Source organism: Gambusia affinis, linkage group LG18 (genome assembly GCF_019740435.1).
Source record: "Gambusia affinis linkage group LG18, SWU_Gaff_1.0, whole genome shotgun sequence".
Lineage (NCBI taxonomy): Eukaryota > Metazoa > Chordata > Actinopteri > Cyprinodontiformes > Poeciliidae > Gambusia > Gambusia affinis.
In genome coordinates this window covers 1,995,310-2,017,191 of record NC_057885.1, presented here as the reverse complement: position 1 = coordinate 2,017,191, position 21,882 = coordinate 1,995,310, and the positions used below count along the sequence as shown (strand labels likewise).

Here is a 21,882-nt window from a genome sequence, read left to right as displayed (position 1 = left end):
ACAGGTTGGGCAAACTCCCAGGTACACTTCAGGACCCTGCTGAGGGAGTAGATCTGGTCCAGTGATGCACAACCAGGACAAAAACCGCACTGCTCTTCCTGAATCTGAGGTTCGACTATCCGAGATGTTTGTTTTGTTTTATATATTTTATTATCATTAATAACTGTATAAACTGACAAGTATTTCAGTTTTAGTTTTAAAGAGGCTAATTGGCAACTTGTATTTACAAGAGGTGAATAAGACCTAACTTATTTGCAGTGGCATTGAAAGTGTGTCTCATCAACAACAAACCTGAATAGGATACACAAGACTGACTCCTTACCTGACATGCTCCCATCTAATGACGCAAATCAGTGTGTACTGGTTTAGCAATAACTTCTTGGCAATAACACAAGATGAAAGGTTTGATCATTTTCCCTATATGGTACATTTTTAAACCAAACACATTAATTGGACGACCAAAACTGACACAATTAGAAATAATTGCAGATCTATATATATATATGCCATGAGCGACTGGCAGCCCAAATGAACCAGCTGCTACAGAATGGGACTCACCCTGAATAGTTAACTAAAGGGCGCACAATCCTGATCCAGAAGGATCCATCAAAGGGTTCAGTCCCATCCGACCAATAACCTGTCTCTCCACAACCTGGAAGCTCATGTCAGGCATTATAGCAGATAAGATAAGCAAACACATGGATAAATACATGAGCATGGCACAGAAGAGTATCAGTGCAAATAGCAGAGGAGCCAAACACCAACTCCTTTAAGACCACACAGTTGCCTGAGACTACAAAACCCGACACACCACCTGTGCACGGCTTGGATTGATTACAAGAAAGCATATGACTCAATGCCACACACTTGGATCATTGAATGCTTAGAGATGTACAACATCAACAAGACCTTGAAAGCCTTCATTGCAAACTTGATGGGGCTGTGGAAAACCACCCTTGAAGCCGATTGCAAACCACTTGTACAAGTGTCCATCAAATGCGGCATATACCAAGGAGATGCTCTGTCTCCATTGCTGTTCTGCATAGGCCTGAACCCCCTCAGCCAAATCATCAACAAGACTGGCTATGGATACCGACCCAACATCAGTCACCTCCTCTACATGGATGACATCAAGCTGTACGGCAAGAGTGAGCGAAACATCGACTCACTAATCCACACCACCAGGATATACAGCACGGACATTGGGATGTCATTCGGACTACAGAAGTGTGGTCGGATGATTACAAAGAGAGGGAAGGTCATCCGTACAGAAGGGGTCTCACTCCCAGAAGGAACAATAGCAGACAGTTACAAATACCTGGGAATACCACAAGCAAATGGCAACCTCGATGAGGTCACATGGAAAAGAGCCACAGCCAAATACCTCCAACAAATAAGGCAAGTCCTGAGAAGCCAGCTCAATGGCAAGAACAAGATCTGTGCAAAAAACAGCTATGCCTTGCCAGTAATCAGATACCCTGCAGGAATTAGCTGGCCAAAGGAGGAGATACAGGCCACAGATGTTAAGACCCGAAAACTATTAACAATACATGAAGGGTTCCACCCCAAATCCAGCACCCTCACGAGCCGCAAGGAAGGAGGCAGAGGACTAGTGAGTGTGAGAACCACTGTCCAAGACGAAACATCCAAGATCCATAGCTACATCAGGGACAAAGCCTCAACACACAATGTGCTCAGCGAATGTCTCAAACAATGGGGAACAGAAGCTGAGGTGCTGGAGGTACCATCATGGGAGGACAAGCCCCTACATGGGATGTACCACCAGCAAATAACCGAAGTGGCTGATATCAGAATGGCTGGAAAAAGCTGGACTCAAGGACAGCACAGATAGATAGATAGATAGATCTTCATTGTCATTATCACAAGAACAACAAAATTTAAAAAGTGCCATCAGTTAGTGCTTATATATATATATGTATATATATATATATATATATATATATATATATATATATATATATATATATATATATATATATATATATCTTCCCTTTTCCAATTTTATTGAGAAATGTATATATTTTATTTTTCCTTTTTCTTATGCATAAGTTGCTATTTTTAGATTTCCTTGCCTCCTCTTCTCACTTTATTGTATGCATTGTCTCCTGCCAATGAGGAGGCCGGTGTCTGAAGGCTGCAGCTTCTGCCAAAAGACCCTTTTCACAGTTATGTCAGACAACGGCCGTTATGACTCGAAGCAGGGTATCTTTACTTCCGGTGTGATTTTGCCTTGGAAAACCAGACTGAAAAATTCACGGATACTCATTATCTTAAGGCTATAATTAAGGTAAGGTTAATAACAACAGCATTTAAGTGTTAGATAGCTGTTATCAGTCATTGTCAATTTAACCATTCTCCAATGGTAAATAAAGGAAACAGAAAACAGCCTCCGATCAGAAAGTAAGCCAGCTAGCAGCAGCTTTAGCCACAGTTAGGAAAAATATACACCGCTATCTGTCAGTGCTATAACGTTTAGAGGTTCACTTTCTATATTAATGTAAAATCACTGACATCTTCCAACACTGTTGTTTAGAAAAGCACTTTAAATATTGACTTACGCACTATATGTTACAGGGATGTAAAAATTGTATTCGCATGTTGTCATCAATTTTCTACTTCCAAGTCTACAACCACAGCAAAAAAAGTAAAATAAACTTTACCCTCTAATCATAATATTTGATAAGTATTCATTGAAGAAACATGAGCTTTCTCGTTTTATTCATTGACCTGTAACATTGTCCTCTCACTGATACCTCTCCCTCAACTGTTTGGAAAACAATTCATTAACATTACTGACTTCTATCTTACTCAGAATTTTGTAGCCAACATGAGAAATGAGGTTTCAACAATTATCTTTAAACTTTACTGGAGTTGCCATCTTTCAAAACCACACAAGACACCACAGCTATGTGTCATGTCACTCTCACAGTATGAGGTGCCCGCAGGTCTGTTGTGTTATATATATAATTTTTTTTTCAGAAAACATTTCATGGTATTGTTCAATGAATACCATGAAATGTTTATCTCCAGATATCAGACAGCTTTTATCCTCACCAGAGCTGTTCAGCCTGGGATGAGCGTCTTCCTACTCATGTCTCTATCTTAAGAATTTGACATCTCAGGACGTGGTGGAGTAGCAGGTGTGTGGCATAACTGTCAGGTTTTGGACTTCAGACTAGGGGTAATGTTACTACTGAGTGGGTGGTGAAACTAGCCTAAGACGTAGGGAGGGGAAGGGGGTAATACGGGATATTTACATTCATGCATTGTACGTGACTGGTGACACGTAAAATGAGTCTGATTAAGATTAGTCTGATTAAGATTAGAAACTAAATATGTTCTATTTCCAAAACAGAAAGGAATGGTAAATTACTATTGCTATCCTAGCATATCAACTAACAACTAGAAAAAAACAAAACATGTGCCTTCATAGTCAAACAGGTATCATTCAGAGAAGAATTTGTCCAGTTTAGATTTTGTTGATAAAGAAAATTTGTGATAAATGGTGCTATATCTTCAAACTGTGATTGTGGCAGATGCTTTAGAGTCCGGAAACTGCGTCAACTCCACACTCCAGAACTAAAGATACACTGCATCGAGTCATAACATTGTCTGACGTCATGTGAAAAGGGTCTATAATTGAGTGTTCCACCATGTTTCTAGTTCTGACATTCTGTTCTGCCATCTGTAATAACAAAGTGTTCTGCCATAGTTAGAACTACAGAGATGGCGTCTTTGTATTCCAAACCAGCAGCTCTGCCTTTCTCTGTGTTCTTTTGCTATAGTAATTAAACCTCTTCTAACTTGTGTGTGGGTGTGGGTGTGTGCGTGTGTATAACAGAAAGGTGGAGAAAGAATTCTATCTTTGTGAGACATCCAGTCAGTTTTTCTGGACAAAGCAGTCCGAATATCTCCTTCCCGTTCAGGACCCGTAAGGCCGATCCAAAAACCGTTTGAAACATATGAGAGGGCCATTTCCCATCTCCAATAGCACCACGATTCATATCTGTGCCTCACTCACTGTAGAGCAGAAGAGGACAGTGGCTCATTTTCAGACCTTTGTTGATAAATGAACTGGTTGATAAATCGGTGCATCCCTAGAATTCACTGCTCCCCAAAAGAGACTTCTGCTCGATTTTGTATTGGTAGTAAAAATATTCTAGAGGTAGTGAAAACAGGTAGTAAAAGCTACTAACTTCAAGTCTAGGATTCCTGTATAAACCCTGGAACAATGGTTCAGGCCAATGTGTAAGAGGAGCAACAGCAGCACTGAACTGTACAGACTCCTAGAGCCACTGAAGTGAGGAGCTATCTGTTAACTGTGGCTCTGCAGCACAAACAACAAACCCTCCAGTGTCATGAAATGTGTGGTGTGAGGTGAGGTAGACGCCGTAGACCCAGGTGAGTGGAGGAAAGGCAATTTTAATAAATAATTACAGCTTCAAAATAAATCTACAAAATTCTGGCGGCACGGCTGAGCGGAAGCCAGGGCTCACACCGGTAGCAACAGAATTAGCAGCGGCAAACAAAACAGGCAGACTCAGGGACGCAACAATACAACGAGGAACCCACAACACAGACAGACACAGGTGACTCTAAATACACATGAGGTAATCAGGGGACGAGACACACCTGGGAACTAATCAAGGGGATAGACAGGACAACACAGAGACTCAGGGACACAGGAAACTAGAAATAAATACACAGAAAAACATGGAACCTAACAGTACCCCCCCCTCAAAGGGCGGCTCCAAGACGCCCAAAAACAGTCCAAAAATCAAACACAACAAGGGTGGGCAGAGGGGCGCTGGAAGGAGGGCCAGAGTCCAAACAACGAAAAACTACCCACAGGGTGGGCGGAGGCAAAAAAAAGGCGGAGCCCACGGGGCAGGTCCGGGGGCCGTCCGCGGCGCTGAAGGCGGAGCCCACGGGGCAGGTCCGGGGACTGCGCTGAAGGCGGAGCCCACGGGGCAGGTCCGGGGGCCGTCCGCGGCGCTGAAGGCGGAGTGGAGGCTCGGGGGACTGGCTAGGAGGCTCGGGGGACTGGCTAGGAGGCTCGGGGGACTGGCTAGGAGGCTCGGGGGACTGGCTAGGAGGCTCGGGGGACTGGCTAGGAGGCTCGGGGGACTGGCTAGGAGGCTCGGATGATGAATGTTCGGACGCGCCGGCTGGAACGCCGGCCTCGGACGCGCCGGCTGGAACGCCGGCCTCGGACGCGCCGGCTGGAACGCCGGCTTCGGAAGCGCCGGCTGGAACGCCGGCCTCGGAAGCGCCGGCTGGAACGCCGGCCTCGGAAGCGCCGGCTGGACGTGCCGGTTCCGGAGACACAGGAGCTGGGTTGGTGGAACGGAAGAATGTAATGTCCGACTTACGAGGCAGAGGGTGTCCCTCCATGATGGCCAGAGCAGTCTGGCGTTCCCACTCTGCCTCCTGCCATAACTCCACCAACCCCAGGTGCGGAAGACGCGGAATCCAGTATTCCAGCGCCAGAACCATGCGAATGGCAAACCCGAGCCGTCTGCAGGCGGCGTAAGGTTTAGCCATCGCATCCACATAGTCCTTAATAGTTAAAGTAAGATCCTCCAAGCCTTCTGGGTCCATGATGGTGCGCTACCTCACCTTGTCGTTGGTTCGGGTCCTTCTGTCATGAAATGTGTGGTGTGAGGTGAGGTAGACGCCGTAGACCCAGGTGAGTGGAGGAAAGGCAATTTTAATAAATAATTACAGCTTCAAAATAAATCTACAAAATTCTGGCGGCACGGCTGAGCGGAAGCCAGGGCTCACACCGGTAGCAACAGAATTAGCAGCGGCAAACAAAACAGGCAGACTCAGGGACGCAACAATACAACGAGGAACCCACAACACAGACAGACACAGGTGACTCTAAATACACATGAGGTAATCAGGGGACGAGACACACCTGGGAACTAATCAAGGGGATAGACAGGACAACACAGAGACTCAGGGACACAGGAAACTAGAAATAAATACACAGAAAAACATGGAACCTAACATCCAGTAGTAAATACTTAAAGCAAAAGACATGTAACATATTTTATTTACTTTCACTGCTCAAATGGAAGAAAGACATTAACAATAAAAATCAGACTGCAGATTGTTATTTTATTACTTTGACTGAATCATGATAAAGTGCCTCGTTATGCCTTAAATCAAAACTATCTAAAATGGCTACATTGCTTTTGTAGGTGTAGCCCTTATTTCTGTTGAAGGTAGCCAATATTTCAATTTTAGCTCTGTAACTCTTTCTTTATAATTTAAATAACACATAACTTGAAGGGTTTGAGTGCATAGTGTATCCCACATTCTCCACATCTGTCCGTTGCCCCCATTTTGGGTACTATTTTCGCCCTTACAGAAAGTTTGCAATTTTACGGACTTCAGCAAAGTGTATTACTAACAATTCATTGCTGCATGGGACATTTTGAGTTAAAAGGCGGAAACGAAATGAAAGCACAACAACATTAGCTCCTCTCTGAACAATATAAAATTATATCTACACATAGGAAAACAAGGGGCAGAGAGACATGTGGAACCTAGACCTCTGCTGCTTGGCCTAGTAATGTATTTTGTTTAAAAATGTGAGGCACTTTAAAGGTACTTCATCAGACCTTTCAACAGTATGAGTTATGCCAAGAAGCATTGTCACACAAGAGAAACAATCAACCAAAGTTTCTTACCTTTGAGCTAAATATGCATTTCATATAAAGTTTCTTTGTTTACTTTAGGTGTTTGACTGCCATTATCAGTCTGATGAAGTAAAGTATGTCCATAATGGCTGTCCCTTGTTAAAAGAAGATACTGTCAAGCTCCGCCTGTATAGGTAACAGATTCAACATAAAGGAATTAACATAAAATGTGTCCATATTGTTTAGGGGAACACAAACCTCTCCAAACAGATTCAGAAATGTTTGTAAGGTTTACATGGAAATGTGTAATTTTTTAATATTCTGCTATTGTATTTTTATGCTTTCTTGTTCCTGACCAGCTTCACAGAGACAAATACATACATGGAGTCGTTTACCCTCCTTGTGGACATCATAGCGCCTGAATGCAACATCATTAATATAGGTCCCAAATTCCTTCAGGTCTCTGAAGTGTATGGCCTCTCCAATGCTATTGAAGGCAATGTGGTTTCCTTCCACTATGAAAGAAAACCTAGTCTGGAATGCAGCATCCACCTCAGTCCACAGGAAACCCATCTTCCTGCCCACGGCAAACTCGTCACTGGAGACCCAGAGAGAGCCACCAAGAGAGGCGACGAGCCGGAAAGTTTTATCTACCTACGTCAGCAACTAGGTAAACTTTGAAAGCCATTCCACAACTTTAAGAAAAGCCCTGACAAAGAAACAATTTGTCTCAGGAATGTGTAGTGCAGGAGTCACAAACACGGTGCCCGAGGGGACCTTGTCAGTCGCCTGCAGAGCAAGTTCTAAAAATAGCCATTGTCATTAGGGAACACTGCCAAAGAAATTATTTAATTTAATGTTTTTACATTGGATTAATTACATTTGTTTATATTTATATATATTTTTTAAAAGTAAATTACAAAAAATTTTTAAAATAAATTACTTTATGCATGAAAATCTTTTCTATGGTTAAAGTTGAGAACTGCGCAGACGCCTGCAGGATTTTATTGGAGGGCAGCAGCGCCTGCAGCTGTAAGGCTGCACACACTCTGCCTACCTTAAGATTTTCCTTGAAGTAAAAAAAGAAATTTTTTTATTATCAAACCTTCTTTACAATTAACAAAATTGTGGAAAAAAAGAAGATCTTATGTGTCAAAACATCTTGTATACAGCGCATGTCTGAGTCTGTTGGTGTCAAAGGGCACGCCAAAGCTTAAATCTTATTGGTCAGTTTACTTTTGTTTATTTGGCGGGTTGGTGCTTTTTCTATAAACTAAAAATGAATGAGCAGAGTTAGAACCTCTCGTACTTCTAATTGCGGTTTGGATCCCAGCGGATCTTTTTACCGTGCGGTTCTGGTGGGTCGCTGGTTTATGAGATTCTTCGACATTTCCCGAACTGTAGAGCTGATGGGTCACCCGTTAGCTGAGACTGGTAGTTAAACCATTTAATCTAGTCGAAACATTCCCCAATTAATCAAACGTTGTTGCTTCACCTTTCTCGTCCTTTGGACTTCTGACACAACCTGAACCTGGGAATCAACATCCTCCTCTTTCCGTGGGTCTCACAGGTCGGCTTCGCTTCCATGTCTTTATTATTTAGCATCGTTTGTGTAAAAAAAAAAAAAAAAAAAAAAAAAAAAGGTGAGCTGTTTTAGTGGTTTAAGTTTTTGCTGCTTTTGTGCGACGCGCACATGATGCGCGTTGGAGAGGTGGTTGTGCTATTACAAGTCAGGTGCAGTGACAGTTTTGAACCTTCCGATCTGTCGGGCATTTCTTTTTCAACGTCTGCTGATGTCAGCCAACAGGTCACCCTTCAGTTTTTAAGTTTGCAAAAGCGCAAAAAAAGCTAATAAACCGGCAACCTGAAGCGCACACTGTAAAAAGCTCAGGCGGGATCTTAGAACAACGGGAGGTTCAAACTCCACTCATCATTTTTATCTTGCAGAAAAAGCAAACTAACCAATAAGATTTAGGCTTTGACTGCCCTTTGACCCCCACAGACTCCATTGATGTGCGACATACAAGATGTTTTGGCACAAAAGAACTTTTTCTTCTCTCCACAATTTTGTTAATAGTAAAGAGGGATGGATAATAAAAAATACAATAACTTTTCTTTCCTTTCTTTATTTAAAGGAAAATCTCACAGTGCGTCCAGCTGTACAGCTGCAGCAATCCAAACTCTGTCAGTTGTGGTCAATTTAGAATCAGACAGAAAAGCTCCAAAAGGAAATCAAACTTAAAACTCTGAATTAAGAACTTCTGATCACATAATAGGAATTAACCATAGCTGTTAGAAAAAAATATCTAAGTTCATTTACTTATGAGTTTATTTGAAAAGTATTGTTTCAAATAACATTACCTTATTAACACAAAAATATCACACAAAATATTATTATTTTGTGTGTTGTTTGCTTGACTTCTTTCTTTTGTGGTACATCAGTAACTGTTTTTAGGATGTTTGCCTGGAGGCTAGACAAATTTACACATTCCTGTGTCTCCAGCTGCTTTGGTCATTAATTGCTTGTGTTAACATCTTCCTGATGAAACTGATTGGTAGCGGTCAGCCTCATGCTCTTGTAAGGGCATGTCCACAGAAGGTTCCAGTTCATCTTGTAGTAAAGGTCTTTGATCCATCCTTTGTGTGACTGTGTGAACAAGCCCAACCTCCTTCCTTGTAATCATAATAAAAGGAAGTTGGGGACTGAGAGCCGGCAGAGTTGACCACAGACAGTGTTTGACGGCGGTTCTCCGCGTCTGCCTCAGCTTCCTTTTCTGCAGAAAAGCAATTTGTGCTTTTGGTTGATTCCTTGCAGGTTAGGAACTAAAATAGACCCATTAATAGCTGCCATGGTAAATCATTACTGATAACTATTGTCAGTAGTCCCCAACATTAATATGATCAGGCAGCATGTAATCATGTATATATATTGTCATAAAGTTGGTGTGAGGTGGTGAGGCAGCAGGCGGGAGACCCAGGATGTGATGAAAAAATATATATTTAATGACAAAATGTCCAAAACACAACACAGTCCAAACAAAGTCCTTATACACCGGGCAGCACGGCCGAGCGAAAGCCTGGGCTCGACACCGGTAGCAACCGGATACACAAGAAACGAAAAGACGTACTGGGCACACAGAATGACAGCGACTAGCCACCGAATGAGACGTAATGAAGACGTAGGACCCGACAGAGACACAGGTGACCGTAAATACACAGAAGGTAATCAGGGAATGAGACACACCTGGGAAGCAATCAAGGGGAGACAGGACAACATGGAGACTCAGACACACAGGAAACTCAAAATAAACACACAGAAAAACACGGAACATGACATATATACACTTATTATAAAGTCTGAGTCAAGAAAATTTATGTCTGTATCAAACAAGTAGCCCTTTATGTTACTCTGTACCTGTGAAGTAGCTCCCAGTCTCAAAACGTTTGGTGACTCCTGGTGTAGTGTTTAGAAGTGTGATTAAATGTGTGGTTCCAAACTTTTGCTTTCTTAGTTTAGTGCTTCACAGCCCAGCCACAAAACTGATGACTAACTATGTTAGTTAACTATGTTAACAACTTAAAAAGCTAGAAATTAAATACAAAAATGAAAAAAGAACTTCAACTAAATTAAAGATCTCTGTGCGTGGGTATAGAGGATATTCATTAGTCAATAGGGGGCCTACTAATTGTAATATGTGCTTATGTGTCATAGAAAGTCACTACATGTTCTTTGAATTAGTTTAATATGTTTAAAAGATTTTTTCTGCTATAGCATGAAAGAGGGAAGACCGAAGCAAACATCTCCAGCAGACAGAGACGATACTAAAAGATGCAGAACTCCAGAGTTCTTGCTTTGGTATACAGAAAGTAAACAAAGTTAGTAGCAGCAGTAGCTTTGTAAGTGACTTTGACATTGAAATACAGCTTCACAAATACAGAAGTTCTGAAACAATTACAGATTCTGCAGGGAGAAAAACATGAGCTCATCAGCTCATTCAGTTGCTTTATCTAGATGAGATTCAAAATTATGTCATGTCCAGATAGAGAACATAAAGTTGTTGACAGAAGTAGCCCAGCCAATACTCCTCTATAGGAAGTTTTCATAGCTAAACAGAGCACCAGGTCAGATGTAGCTTCTACGAAGGGAAAAAACAGAGAGAGAACTTAAAGTTGCTGCTAGATAATTTATAAATGGAGAGGAGAAAAACAGAGTGAGAAAAAGTGATATTTTTGTCCTCTTCCAGCCTGGGCCTTTGCCAGTATATCTACAGCAGGGGTGTCAAAGTCAAATGGACGGAGGGCCAAATAAAAAATTTAGCTACAAGCCGAGGGCCGGACTGATCGAATGTTCATTGAGATTTTTTTAAATGACGCATTTGGTCTAGTGCAGCGGACCGGCCGAAGCCTTCGTAAATTTCCTTGCTGCGGGCCGGTTCTAATAATAAATCAAGATCATCCCAGGGGCCGTAGAAAATCTTCTCGCGGGCCGGATGTGGCCCGCGGGCCTTGACTCTGACATATGTGATCTACAGGGATAGCTCAGAATAAACTAAGTCAGTCTAAGTAAAAGCTTTATGAAAAAGGGAAGTTTTAAGCATAGACTTAGAATGTAGACAGTGTGTTTGACTCACCGACTAAAAATGGGAGCTAAAAATGGGTTCCACAGGAGAGGAGCCTTTGAACACGAGACACAGCTGGGATCAGTCAAGGGCAAGACAGAGGACTAATTAAACCAAAACACAGCACAGGAACCTAAATCCTCACACATCATATGTTCTATATAAGGTATAGAACAATGAGCAATGTTTTGGACTTTCCATAATATCTCCCCATAAGTTTTATTAAGGGGACATATTCCTTTTTGGCATTTGACCTGAACTTGCTTTGATCTAAACCATTTGATTATAGTTTTTCTTTGGGTCTTTGTTCATAAGGAGGTGACTTGCTATAAAAATAGATTGGGAGGCAGATCCTTAAGTTCCCTTGTGTATTTAATCCCCCCATATTCACCACAACCAGGGTCCATCTGTATCCATCCTCACCACCAAAATCCACCATTTCGTGACATGATGATTGACTTACATAATTTACATGTGAAAAGCAAGGATTAAAGCCTTGCTTTTCACATGTAAATTATGTGAAAAGCGTGAATTACATGCTAAACAGAGTTTAGAGTGGTTGTTTTATAGGTAACTGGTTTTGTTATATCTCTATATTCAGATGATAAAGCCAGAAGAATGTATGCATCTGAAGATTGCCTTAAGGGCCTGAAGCTAGTGACAGTCAAAAACGTTCCATGTGATGACTTCCTCCTGATGGGCATAAAGTATCAACACATAGATCCACCCTCTCCAGATGTCGATTATATTGCAATTAGGCTTGACCTTAAGGACACCAGGAGTGGCAGCATATATCAGGTAATCTGGAAGCCCAACCTGACAGTGTTGAAAGGATTTATAGCAACTCAAGTGTTTTTCGTAAACATTTTAAATACATGAGAATCATTCACATTTATTTTCTTTGTTCGAAAATTGTAAGAGGTCTAAACATAATGTTTCTGTAGTCTGAGCAGGGCTGGATTCCAGTCAGGATAGCAGGAGGAATGCCCAACCAGCCTCCCAAACCATCTTTCATGTCCATGTTTATCTTGGAGGTCGACCAGTTTATTCTCACTCCCCTCTCCATTGCAACACTGGATGCTGAAGACGAGGAAACTCCAAAACAACTTCTGGTTTTTAACATCACTAAGCACCCTGAGGAAGGCTTTATCACCCATCTGTCTGATCACACTCGTCCAGTCTCCTCCTTTACATGGCCTGATCTAAATGACATGCTTATAGCATTTCAACCCCCAAATTCTTCACATACCCAACGAAGAATTTATGAGGTAGAACTGATTTTTATTCTTATCATAATTCTTTGCATTACAACCTCCTGTTTTGTCATCAGAAACTTGCTTCTTTCCTTCCAGGTGGAAATTGAAGTTTATGATTTCTTCTTTGTGAATAGCTCACCAGTAACTATCCACACATCTGTAAGGAATGCAGACACAAATGCACCAAGAGTGTCTTGGAACATGGGTATGTTAGCATGTTCTGATTACTAGAATTCTTTTGAATCTTTCGGTTTGACATTTGGTAGCATTGTATTCCTGTAAAAGATTGCTGTTTCAAATCTGCCATAGGGCCTTTTGGGGTGGGACTGGATTTTTTTTCTTGTGCAAGAGTAGAGTGGGAGTCCATAGTTCAGACATATTTAAGTCGGTTGGTTACTCTAAAACTCTGCATGGTAGTGAGTGTTTGCAAAAGGTGTCAATAGTTTTACTTTGGGATGTTTTGGCAGCCTGTCCAGAAGGTACCTCATCTCGTGCGCATTAACAGGTGGAATAAACTTCAGGGTATGATAAGATGCAAAAGAACCCAAAACATTCCGGGTTCTTTTGCATCTTTCCTACTCCAAACCCAGTGGACCTGGGTTTGAAGCCTGTAAGGTCTTACCCCGAGGGATGTCATCAGCTGAGTTGTTGGCTAAATCTGTATAATGTCAAGATTGTGGATCAGTTAGGTCTTGAACCTCAGCCACTCAGGTGGTCACAAATGCTTTGTAGTGACATGAGCCCGAAAGTATCCATCTTAACAATGTGGTGGAATCTGTCCACAAGGTGGTAGTGTCAATCTTCAGGGTGAGCTCTGCATTTGAAAGTTTAGCTAACTGGGCTCCTGTTACATCAGAGAGCTTCAACCAGGGTATGGATAGTTGTCACCTGGGGGCTATTCGTGAGTGGGCTAGGAGGAAGGATAGGTGGATTTGACTCTTGCTGTCCTTGGTGCTGAGGTACGCAACTGACCCATAAACTTGCAAATATACACAGAAGATGTGTATTTGCCTGTTGGTGACCGAAGCCTCATCAACTGCTGGGGTATAGTGTCTAGCTATGGTAATTTGGGGCAGTAGATGAAGTTCACCTTCCCATTGCTGCCACATTTGCTGTAGGTTGGGCGGCAGTCGCGCATCATCCCTGTCCTGATGTTTCTCCCATAGATGATGAACCAGTACTTTGGCATGGGTTGTGTATGGCAGGATGTAACCCAGTGAATTGTACTGGGATGCAAGAACTTTGTAGATGTTCCTTATAGTCAAAGATCCATAGTTGAGGGGCCTGTGTTTGTAGCCTATGAGATCTCTGTGAATGTTCTAACTGAGTCCAAGTGTGCTTTCATAAGGGGCACACTTACCCTGTGCCAGCCAAAGCTCTGTAGTGGAGGAACGAGCTTCACTTGGTAAGTGACTGATGAGCTCCTCTGCTTTACTTGCCCACTGACGAAAGTCAAATCCTTCTGAAAGGAGCATTGCTCTTAGCTTCTCAACTAAGGCTCTTGCCTCCTCTGTAGATGATAGGCTTATAAACAATTGTCAATGTAGAAACACCACTAAACAGAAAACATCTTCTCCTTCTTAACTGTGATTGGTGATGTGCCAGTGGAGGGCATAGGTGGCACAGCAGGGACTACAAGTAGTACCAAAGGGGAGCACCTATCATTCACAGATGCCCGGTTTTCGATCTTTGACCTGGTCCTGCCAAAGGAACCTCAGGAGGGATCTATCTTCTGGTAGGAGGTGAACTTGGTGAAACACCTTTGATGTCACCGCTGATGGCAATGGCATGTTCATGGAACTCTAGCTGAACCCCATCAAGCCTGGGTTCAGGTAGTAAGAAGTCCTTGAGGTTGAGACCTTGATGCTGGTGAGAGCAGATGAACGCAGGACTGTTCTTGTTATGGCTCACTATATGATGAGGAATGAACCATGACTCTCCATCAGCTGTGATTTCTTCAGGATCAAGTTTTGACACAGTACCAGTTTGGACCAGCTTCTGAATCTCCTCCTGATATATAACAGCCATCGCTGGGTTCTTACTTAGCTTCCTCTTGTTGTTCCGCAGATTGGACATAACTGATTCAGGGGAGGCTCTGAAAACCGGCATAGTTTTTCTCTGTAGCAGTGGTGTAGCTTAACTGAGAATCCCATCCACACACAAACGCGTTGTCTTCATCTCCAGCAGATCAACAGCCTCTTGGTCTAGTTTGGAAAGGGTTACTGTCTTCTCATTTCAGTAGGGAAGCACATGAGTCTGCCAGAGTTTCTCAACATTTCCCAGCTTTAGGGTGGGAAACAGACGTAAACAAACACTGCAGTTGGTGAAGACCTCTGTATGCTGTTCTTATTGGTCTGTGAAGAGCCCAGCCCTGTGAAGAGCCCAGCCCTGTCTGTTCTGTACGCAGCAGGTGCACCCGGAGCACTCAACCGGACTGGTTCGATGGGGGTGATAAGATGAGGGTTGTCTGTATTAATGAGGATCATAGGCTGTTCATTCTTAAAGGAATGCAGAAGCAGATCAGACAGATGCTTGAACTGCTTTTGGACTGTCAAGGATTGTGCTGCCAGGACCAGGTGATCAACAGTAAAGGCTCCATTCTGAGCAAAGCAGCTGCGACTGCTGAAGGAAGGAAATATATGGAAGGAAACTGAGGCACCTTTTCAGGGTTTGAATATCCTGCCTTATAGTTCTAAAATTCAGAGTCTCTGGGGTTCCCTGCAGGCCAAGCTTCTGGGCAGCAGAGGGCAGGAGTATTGTACGCTCATGTGATCCTTATTTTAGCTCAGCGTCACCATCCGGGCCCAAAGTTCTGAGCAACCCAACCACAGACTGAACTTGGAGAGCAAACTTCTCAAATGCTCCTGACTCACCTTGGTGAACATCTGGAGCATCCATTACACTGGCAGTCTTATTCAGTGCCATCTGATGTGGCTGGCTAAACTTTCCACTCAGAGCTTCCATGATGTCTGAGTATGGTGTAGCGTGTAAATTGTGTAGATTGATCAAATCAGAATCTGCGATAAGTTTGGCTTTTTCCAGTTTGAGGTGCTCTACCAGAATCTGGTATTTGAACAGCTCTGTCCCATCAGGGGGTAACAGATTAGTTAAAGCAATCTTTAGCTGAGCAAAGTCACTGGGGTCTCTTCTGATGAAATATGGGATGCTTGGCCTTGGACCTCTATAAGGGTGTTCAGTTAGATCTGGTAAGTTAGACGGAGGCTGCAAAACTGTTGTTGGTTCCGAGTATTCCAGCCGTAGCGAACCCTGCACATCTATCACCATTTTCTCTTGTATGGTGGTGGATGCACAGAACTATGGCCTTCCTACTCCAATATGAGGGGAGTAAGATTGCAGTTAATAGCTGGCATCGCTGTACCTTGTCTTCTCTTGTTTCACCCTCAGATTCCTGTTACTAATAGTCTGTAACTATTATTATTATTATTATTTTGTTTTCTGTCTCAACAGTGTAGGCGGTAGCGTGAATCCAGTCTAGCCTGGATTTTAGCATGGGCTTACCGGGGCTCCAGTCCAGGCCCTGGTCCCTTGGGGGGCCCCATAGATGCTTTGTATTTTTGTGAATGAATAAGGTCAGAAAGCCTTAATTTTATCACTGCCTAAGAGGATTTTGACAGTGTTGTTGAAAAACTGTCTGATCTGTTCTGGCAAACGTCCATCATGAATGCTTGATTATTATCGGTCCAAATTTGACACGTATTGGGGAGGAGCATCAGGGAGCAATTTCTTACGCTGTCGGACAACAGAAATTATGACAGCGGAGCGCTGGAACAAAAGGAATAGAAGAGCACAACAGAGAGGTGATGAAGAAAATATCCAAGCTAACAGGGTTTTTTTTTTTACTCATTTTGGACATGGAACAGAACCACCATCCCTCTCCACTTCTCAAAACGTTAGCCTAGCCAATTGCGGCTCTACGGTGCCACCGGAACCTGGAACTGTGTCAGATCTGACGGCTGCAGAGGCGGTGGAAGGGCGATCTTCTGCCCCAGGTGCAACGATGGATAATCCATACAGTATTGTTTGTTTGCTTTGGGTAAAAACTGATGAGTTTACTGGGCTGAACAAGAAACAGGGAGGTGTCACAATATGGATGTTAATTTTAAAACATCAGAGCAACAGGTTCACAAACATCAGAAATAATTCTTCTCCAGATCGCGCTTTGAAAGCCAGCTCCAAGTGGTGAGTACATCCAAACCCAGTGGCTGATTTATCCTCCATCCACCGCAGCTGTGTTTTGTATGTTCAACAGTTCTAAATGTCATTGATGCTTTGAAACAGGTTTCTGGACTCATGAGATTACATGAATCTTTATGTTTCATTGCACATTGTTTCCTTTCCCTCAAGTTAGCCTCACTGATTAATGGTCTTCTTATTCTTACACAGATGTTCAGTCCCCAATCGTTTGAGTTCCCTTCACACAGTGCTAGTGGAAATGCTCTTACTGTCTTTATTTAGTATAGTTATGTGTTATTGTTGATTGTCTTCAATTTCATTCAACAGTTTGAAATTTTCAAGCCCTAAATTCAAGTTATGCTCAGTGACCAGTTTAACTATTAGCAAAACAAATCTATTACAATGTAGAGTACTGTGTGAATGTGACTGGTTTTAATGAGATAAGCATCATCAGAACTCCCAATATGATTACAACAGCTATCAGTGCCTTTTAGAAGACAGCCGCATTGGGCCTTACAGTCAGGATTTGTGAGGAAGGCGCCAACAAATTAAAATTCCTACTTTAGTGTTGCAGTAAATATTTACAATATGCAACTTGAAAATTCCAAGTTTAACAATCATATTCTCTGGAGCAGGTCTTACTCTGCTGGAGGGTCAGTCTCGTCCTATAATGTGGGACCAGTTGCAAATCGTGGATAATGACAACCTGAATGTTCGTGTCGTCATTGTGGATGGTCTTCAGCATGGACACCTAACTGTAAGAGGTACTAACACAGCAAAAACAATTACACAATTACATTCTGCAGTATATGATATATACACTGCTTACAAAATTAAAGGGAACACTAAAATAATACTGTTGAAATATATTCACCATTGTTATCTGTTTATTTGATGTAAATTCCAGGTGGAAAGGGCTTCATGTTTACAATCAATGACATAAGAGCAGGTGTTGTCTGTTATCACCATGACGACACCGACTCCACAAAGGACTTCATCATTTTCCGAATCACAGATGGCCATCATCAGACCCGACATAAGTTCCCCATTAAGATTCTTCCCAAAGATGACAGCCCTCCATTCCTCATAACTAACATGCTGGTGGAAGTCTCAAAGGGCCAGACGACCCTGCTCAGAGGTTCCACCCTCAAGGCTTCAGACATGGACTCCAGTGATGACAATATCCTCTTTAACATTACTCGTCTCCCACAGGCAGGAGAGATCATGAAAATCCCTGGACCAGGGCTGACAAGTCAGAAAAACAATTTTCTTTTCTGTTCTCATGACATCCAATCTTATTAATGTCACATTTGTTTTGGTTTTTATTCAGGCTACCCTGTCAGCCACTTCCTCCAGAAGGATCTTTCACAGTCCATCATGTACTACAGACACTTTGGGAACGAGGTGATTGATGACTTATTCGAGGTTGTGCTGTCTGATTTCCACGATCCTCCTAACCTTTCAGAACCTCAAGTGAGTAACAGTAAGGCATCTTTGACACACTGGTACTGTGATCATCTAGTGTCTAGATAAGCGGTGAATAAATGTAATATTACTGTGCAAGTTCTCAGTCTGTCCGGTTCATAGAAACATGACTTTCACAGACTTTTCACATTGATGGACAAATAAAACATATTCTGTTTTATCCATCCTTTGTCTAGATCTACTTGTCCTTGTAAGGTCATTGGGCAAGCGGTGGGACACGTTACCAGTCCATCACAGGACAGCACACAAGAGACCCATGCATCCATACATTCAGAAATAAGGGCTAAATGTTAAAGTATAGCACACATTATCAATAGAATAGGATTGCTAATTTGGTAATGACCATTTGGCCTGGAGCATGATCCAGGCCAAATAAGCTGGACTGTACTTTGACTTAATCAGTGATCTAGTGCAGGGGTTTTCAAAGTATGAAAGGGTGAGCCCCCCTCCAAGGAGCACAATGCCTGCTGCGCCCCCCCCCCCCCCGTGGAGAGAGGGCGGAGGGGGGCGGAGTTGTAAAAACTCCACCTTCAGCCCCACTCTGGCCAAAACCAGTGATGGCATAGTTACTTTGAAAAAGTAACTTTAATCGGACTACTGATTACTCCTTGAAAAAGTAACTTAGTTAGATTACTGACTACTTGATTTGGAAAGTAACTAAGTTACACTAAAAGTAACTTTTTAGTTACTTTCAGCAGCTGCTAACAACAACGCTCTGCCTCCTGTGAAAATAACATTGATCTTTGCTAATACTTAATTGTCATTTATTTTATAATGGTAACATCAACAATGTGTCTCCACTGATAAGGTTGAACTGAAGAGGAGATTGTACAAAAAATAAAAAACGTGAGTAATTTGTGTGGTCCACTGTTGTCTGGAAAACTCCAAGAAGGTGTTTAAAGCCCCCCTGCCCCCAGCCTCCAGATTCTGCGTTACACCCCTGAGTTTGATGTCGCAGCACACAGAGCTCCTCCAAAACATCCTCTAAGGTGGGAAACATTTCCACTGATCCCCGCTCCACACGCGCACCCCACAGTACCAACTTTTTCCTAAATCCACAGAGTCGATCGTGTGCGTAAAAGACGTTTCTCTCACATCAGTAGACAGCAAGCAGATAGCTTTTCCGGTTTACTTTGTCCCTCGCACCGCGCCTCCCCTAAAGTGCTCTGGCGCCCCCCAGGGGAGGCGCGCCTCACACTTTGAAAACCGCCGATCTAGTGAATTGTAAAATGTAACTTTCTTCAGAATATTTCTGTTTTTAAACAATGTTACTTTGTTAATTTACATTTTGTAGCTGACAAGGTGATGTCTGCTTTTAGGTGGTAGTGGTGCACATAGAATCAGTTCCAGACCAACCACCGAAGGAGGTTCCTGGTTCCACTCGATATCTTGTGATCAAAGAAACACAAGTGGCCCATATAACACGGCAACAGCTTCATTTTGTAGACCAAGAGTCACCAGACAGTGAGCTTACATACACCGTAACAACTCCACCTTTCTACACTGATCATTACAGGTTAATAGATGTTCACAAAAATATCAGCAGAAAGCATCCTTTGTGAAGTATTCATACGGGATTGTTCTCTTAATTAACAGTGGTCCAGATGCAGGGAGGTTATTCCTGGTCGACAGCGTACCCAAATTTACTAAAGACTCCAACACACCAGTTCTCAGACTCTTCACACAAGTAAATCATTATCTTCTTAGCAATTTTATCAGTGCATGTGCTATCTGCTTTTTTCTCTTATACTCTTTCTAGCATGCAGTGAACTTCATGAAAGTGGCTTACATGCCTCCCATCATGGACATTGGCCCTTATCCTCGACATATCCAGTTTATTCTATCTTTGACAAACCATCTGGGCAAAACAGTAACTGGGCTCTGTTTTAATATTACTCTACTGCCAGTGGACAATCAGCCACCACAGGTGAAATCAACAGCTGTCTCATTCCTATCTCAGCCCTATGTGGAAAAGTGGACGTAAGTAAATGTGGATAACTTCTGTTTCAGGTTGTTACCAAGCCTTTGACTGTGGATGAGGGAGGAGAACACATCTTGAGCCCAGAACACTTGCACCTGTCAGATGTTGACTCTGTACCAGAAGCCTTGCATGTGGAGCTTCAAAGGGAACCAGAACGGGGGCTTCTCTATTTTGGTGGTCATCCACTTACACTAGGACAGAACTTTACTCTGCAAGACCTGATAAGGCGTAAAGTTAGGTCAGATATCCTGCTTAATTCCAACATTCAATTTATTTGAAGTTGTGTAGGAGGTACTCCTGAAGGTCGCCGGGTCATTGCTCTTCCTACACAGTTTCGCTCTATTCTCATTTTCTTCAGTTCTGGGATTTCTTCCAGAACTGAAGAAAATACTGAGCAAACTAGCTCCCCTTGGTCTCAACACCCCCCTGTCCAATTGGCTGCTGGATTTCCTCACAGACAACCCTCAGTTTTGTAAAAATGCTACAAGGGTCAACTCCCTCAGCACTGGCTCCCACCAGGGCTGGAAACTGAACCCACTGATCTTCACCCTGATGACCAATGACTGCCAAGCAAGGTTCAGTATGAACCACGTCATTAAGTATGCTGACAAACAACAGTAGTGGGTGTCATCAGGGACAACAACAGACTGGCCTACAGAGAGGAGGTGAAACATCTGGTGGACTGGTGTGATGCCAACCATTTAATCCTGAATGTCAACAAAAAAGAAGAAATTGTTGTTGATTTCAGAAAAAAAATCAGCCAAGTCACACACCCCTGCTCATGATACCACAGTGGAACAGGTCAGGAAAATCTAATTCCTGGGGATACAGGTCACTGACACTTTGACCTGGTCCCTCCAAACTTCTGACCTGGTGAAGAAAGCGCAGCAATGTCTGCACTTTTTGTGTGGGATGAGAAGAGCAAACCTCCCCCTTCCTACCCTGAAGAATAAAGCTCTCCTTGAATATCATGTGAAGAAGATGAGAAATTTTAAAAGATGATCTATTTTAAAAACAGCTTTTTGTATTTACTCAGTTTATCTATGATTTGAAACATTTAACTGTGACAAAAAATAAAACAAGAAGATACCTGTTAAATTTTTCACAACTCTGTTGTGTGTAGGGTTACTGAAGCGTTAATAACCATGTTTTTTCCCCCAAAATTATCCAAGAAAACCTTTGGCATATGATATTTAAACCATTACTCTGGTCATTTGCTCTTACAGGTACAATCATGATGGCTCAGAAACTACAGAAGACACCATAGTTCTCACTGCAACAGACGGCATTAATTCAGTCAGTTTTGTTCTGCCTGTAAAGGTAACTGCACAATCTCAGAAAATCTGTAATAAATGTGTAAATCCTACCTATTAATCTGGATACATTGCTGTCTGTAGGTAACGCCCATAAATGATGAGCTCCCAGTGATGGTTACTGGTTTGAAACCAGTTCTCAGGTGTCCAGAAGGAGAAGAAATATTCATCACTTCAGAGTACATCTTTGCCACTGATGCTGATAGTGACAACAGCAGCCTTGGGTTTCTGATTGCCCGGCAGCCTTACCATGGGGTGGTTCTGCGAAATGCTGTTGTTGTAGATCGCTTCGTCCAATCAGACATCACAGCAGGCCTCATCTCTTACAGGCACACGGGTAAACAAACACCTGAGAACTCACCAAGC

The 21,882-nt window shown here is 42.6% G+C and overlaps 1 protein-coding gene across 6 annotated transcripts in view; it reads left to right on the top strand.

Moving 5' to 3' along the window:
- Positions 1-21,882, top strand: part of frem1a (Fras1 related extracellular matrix 1a) — a 54,108-nt gene that overhangs the window by 9,201 nt on the left and 23,025 nt on the right. For 3 of the 6 annotated variants that reach the window (XM_044097303.1, XM_044097304.1, XM_044097305.1), the window contains 15 exons: positions 6,768-6,862; positions 7,028-7,338; positions 11,889-12,085; positions 12,232-12,555; positions 12,640-12,748; positions 16,425-16,553; positions 17,373-17,501; positions 17,645-17,989; positions 18,068-18,210; positions 19,542-19,738; positions 19,819-19,909; positions 19,982-20,149; positions 20,233-20,441; positions 21,430-21,523; positions 21,601-21,853. In XM_044097303.1, coding sequence (XP_043953238.1) covers positions 6,768-6,862; positions 7,028-7,338; positions 11,889-12,085; positions 12,232-12,555; positions 12,640-12,748; positions 16,425-16,553; positions 17,373-17,501; positions 17,645-17,989; positions 18,068-18,210; positions 19,542-19,738; positions 19,819-19,909; positions 19,982-20,149; positions 20,233-20,441; positions 21,430-21,523; positions 21,601-21,853 — 2,794 coding nt within the window. Of the gene's footprint in view, positions 1-6,767; positions 6,863-7,027; positions 7,339-11,888; positions 12,086-12,231; positions 12,556-12,639; positions 12,749-16,424; positions 16,554-17,372; positions 17,502-17,644; positions 17,990-18,067; positions 18,211-19,541; positions 19,739-19,818; positions 19,910-19,981; positions 20,150-20,232; positions 20,442-21,429; positions 21,524-21,600; positions 21,854-21,882 lie in introns of those variants that run through there. The other 3 variants (XM_044097306.1, XM_044097307.1, XM_044097308.1) reach the window with 3 other exon arrangements.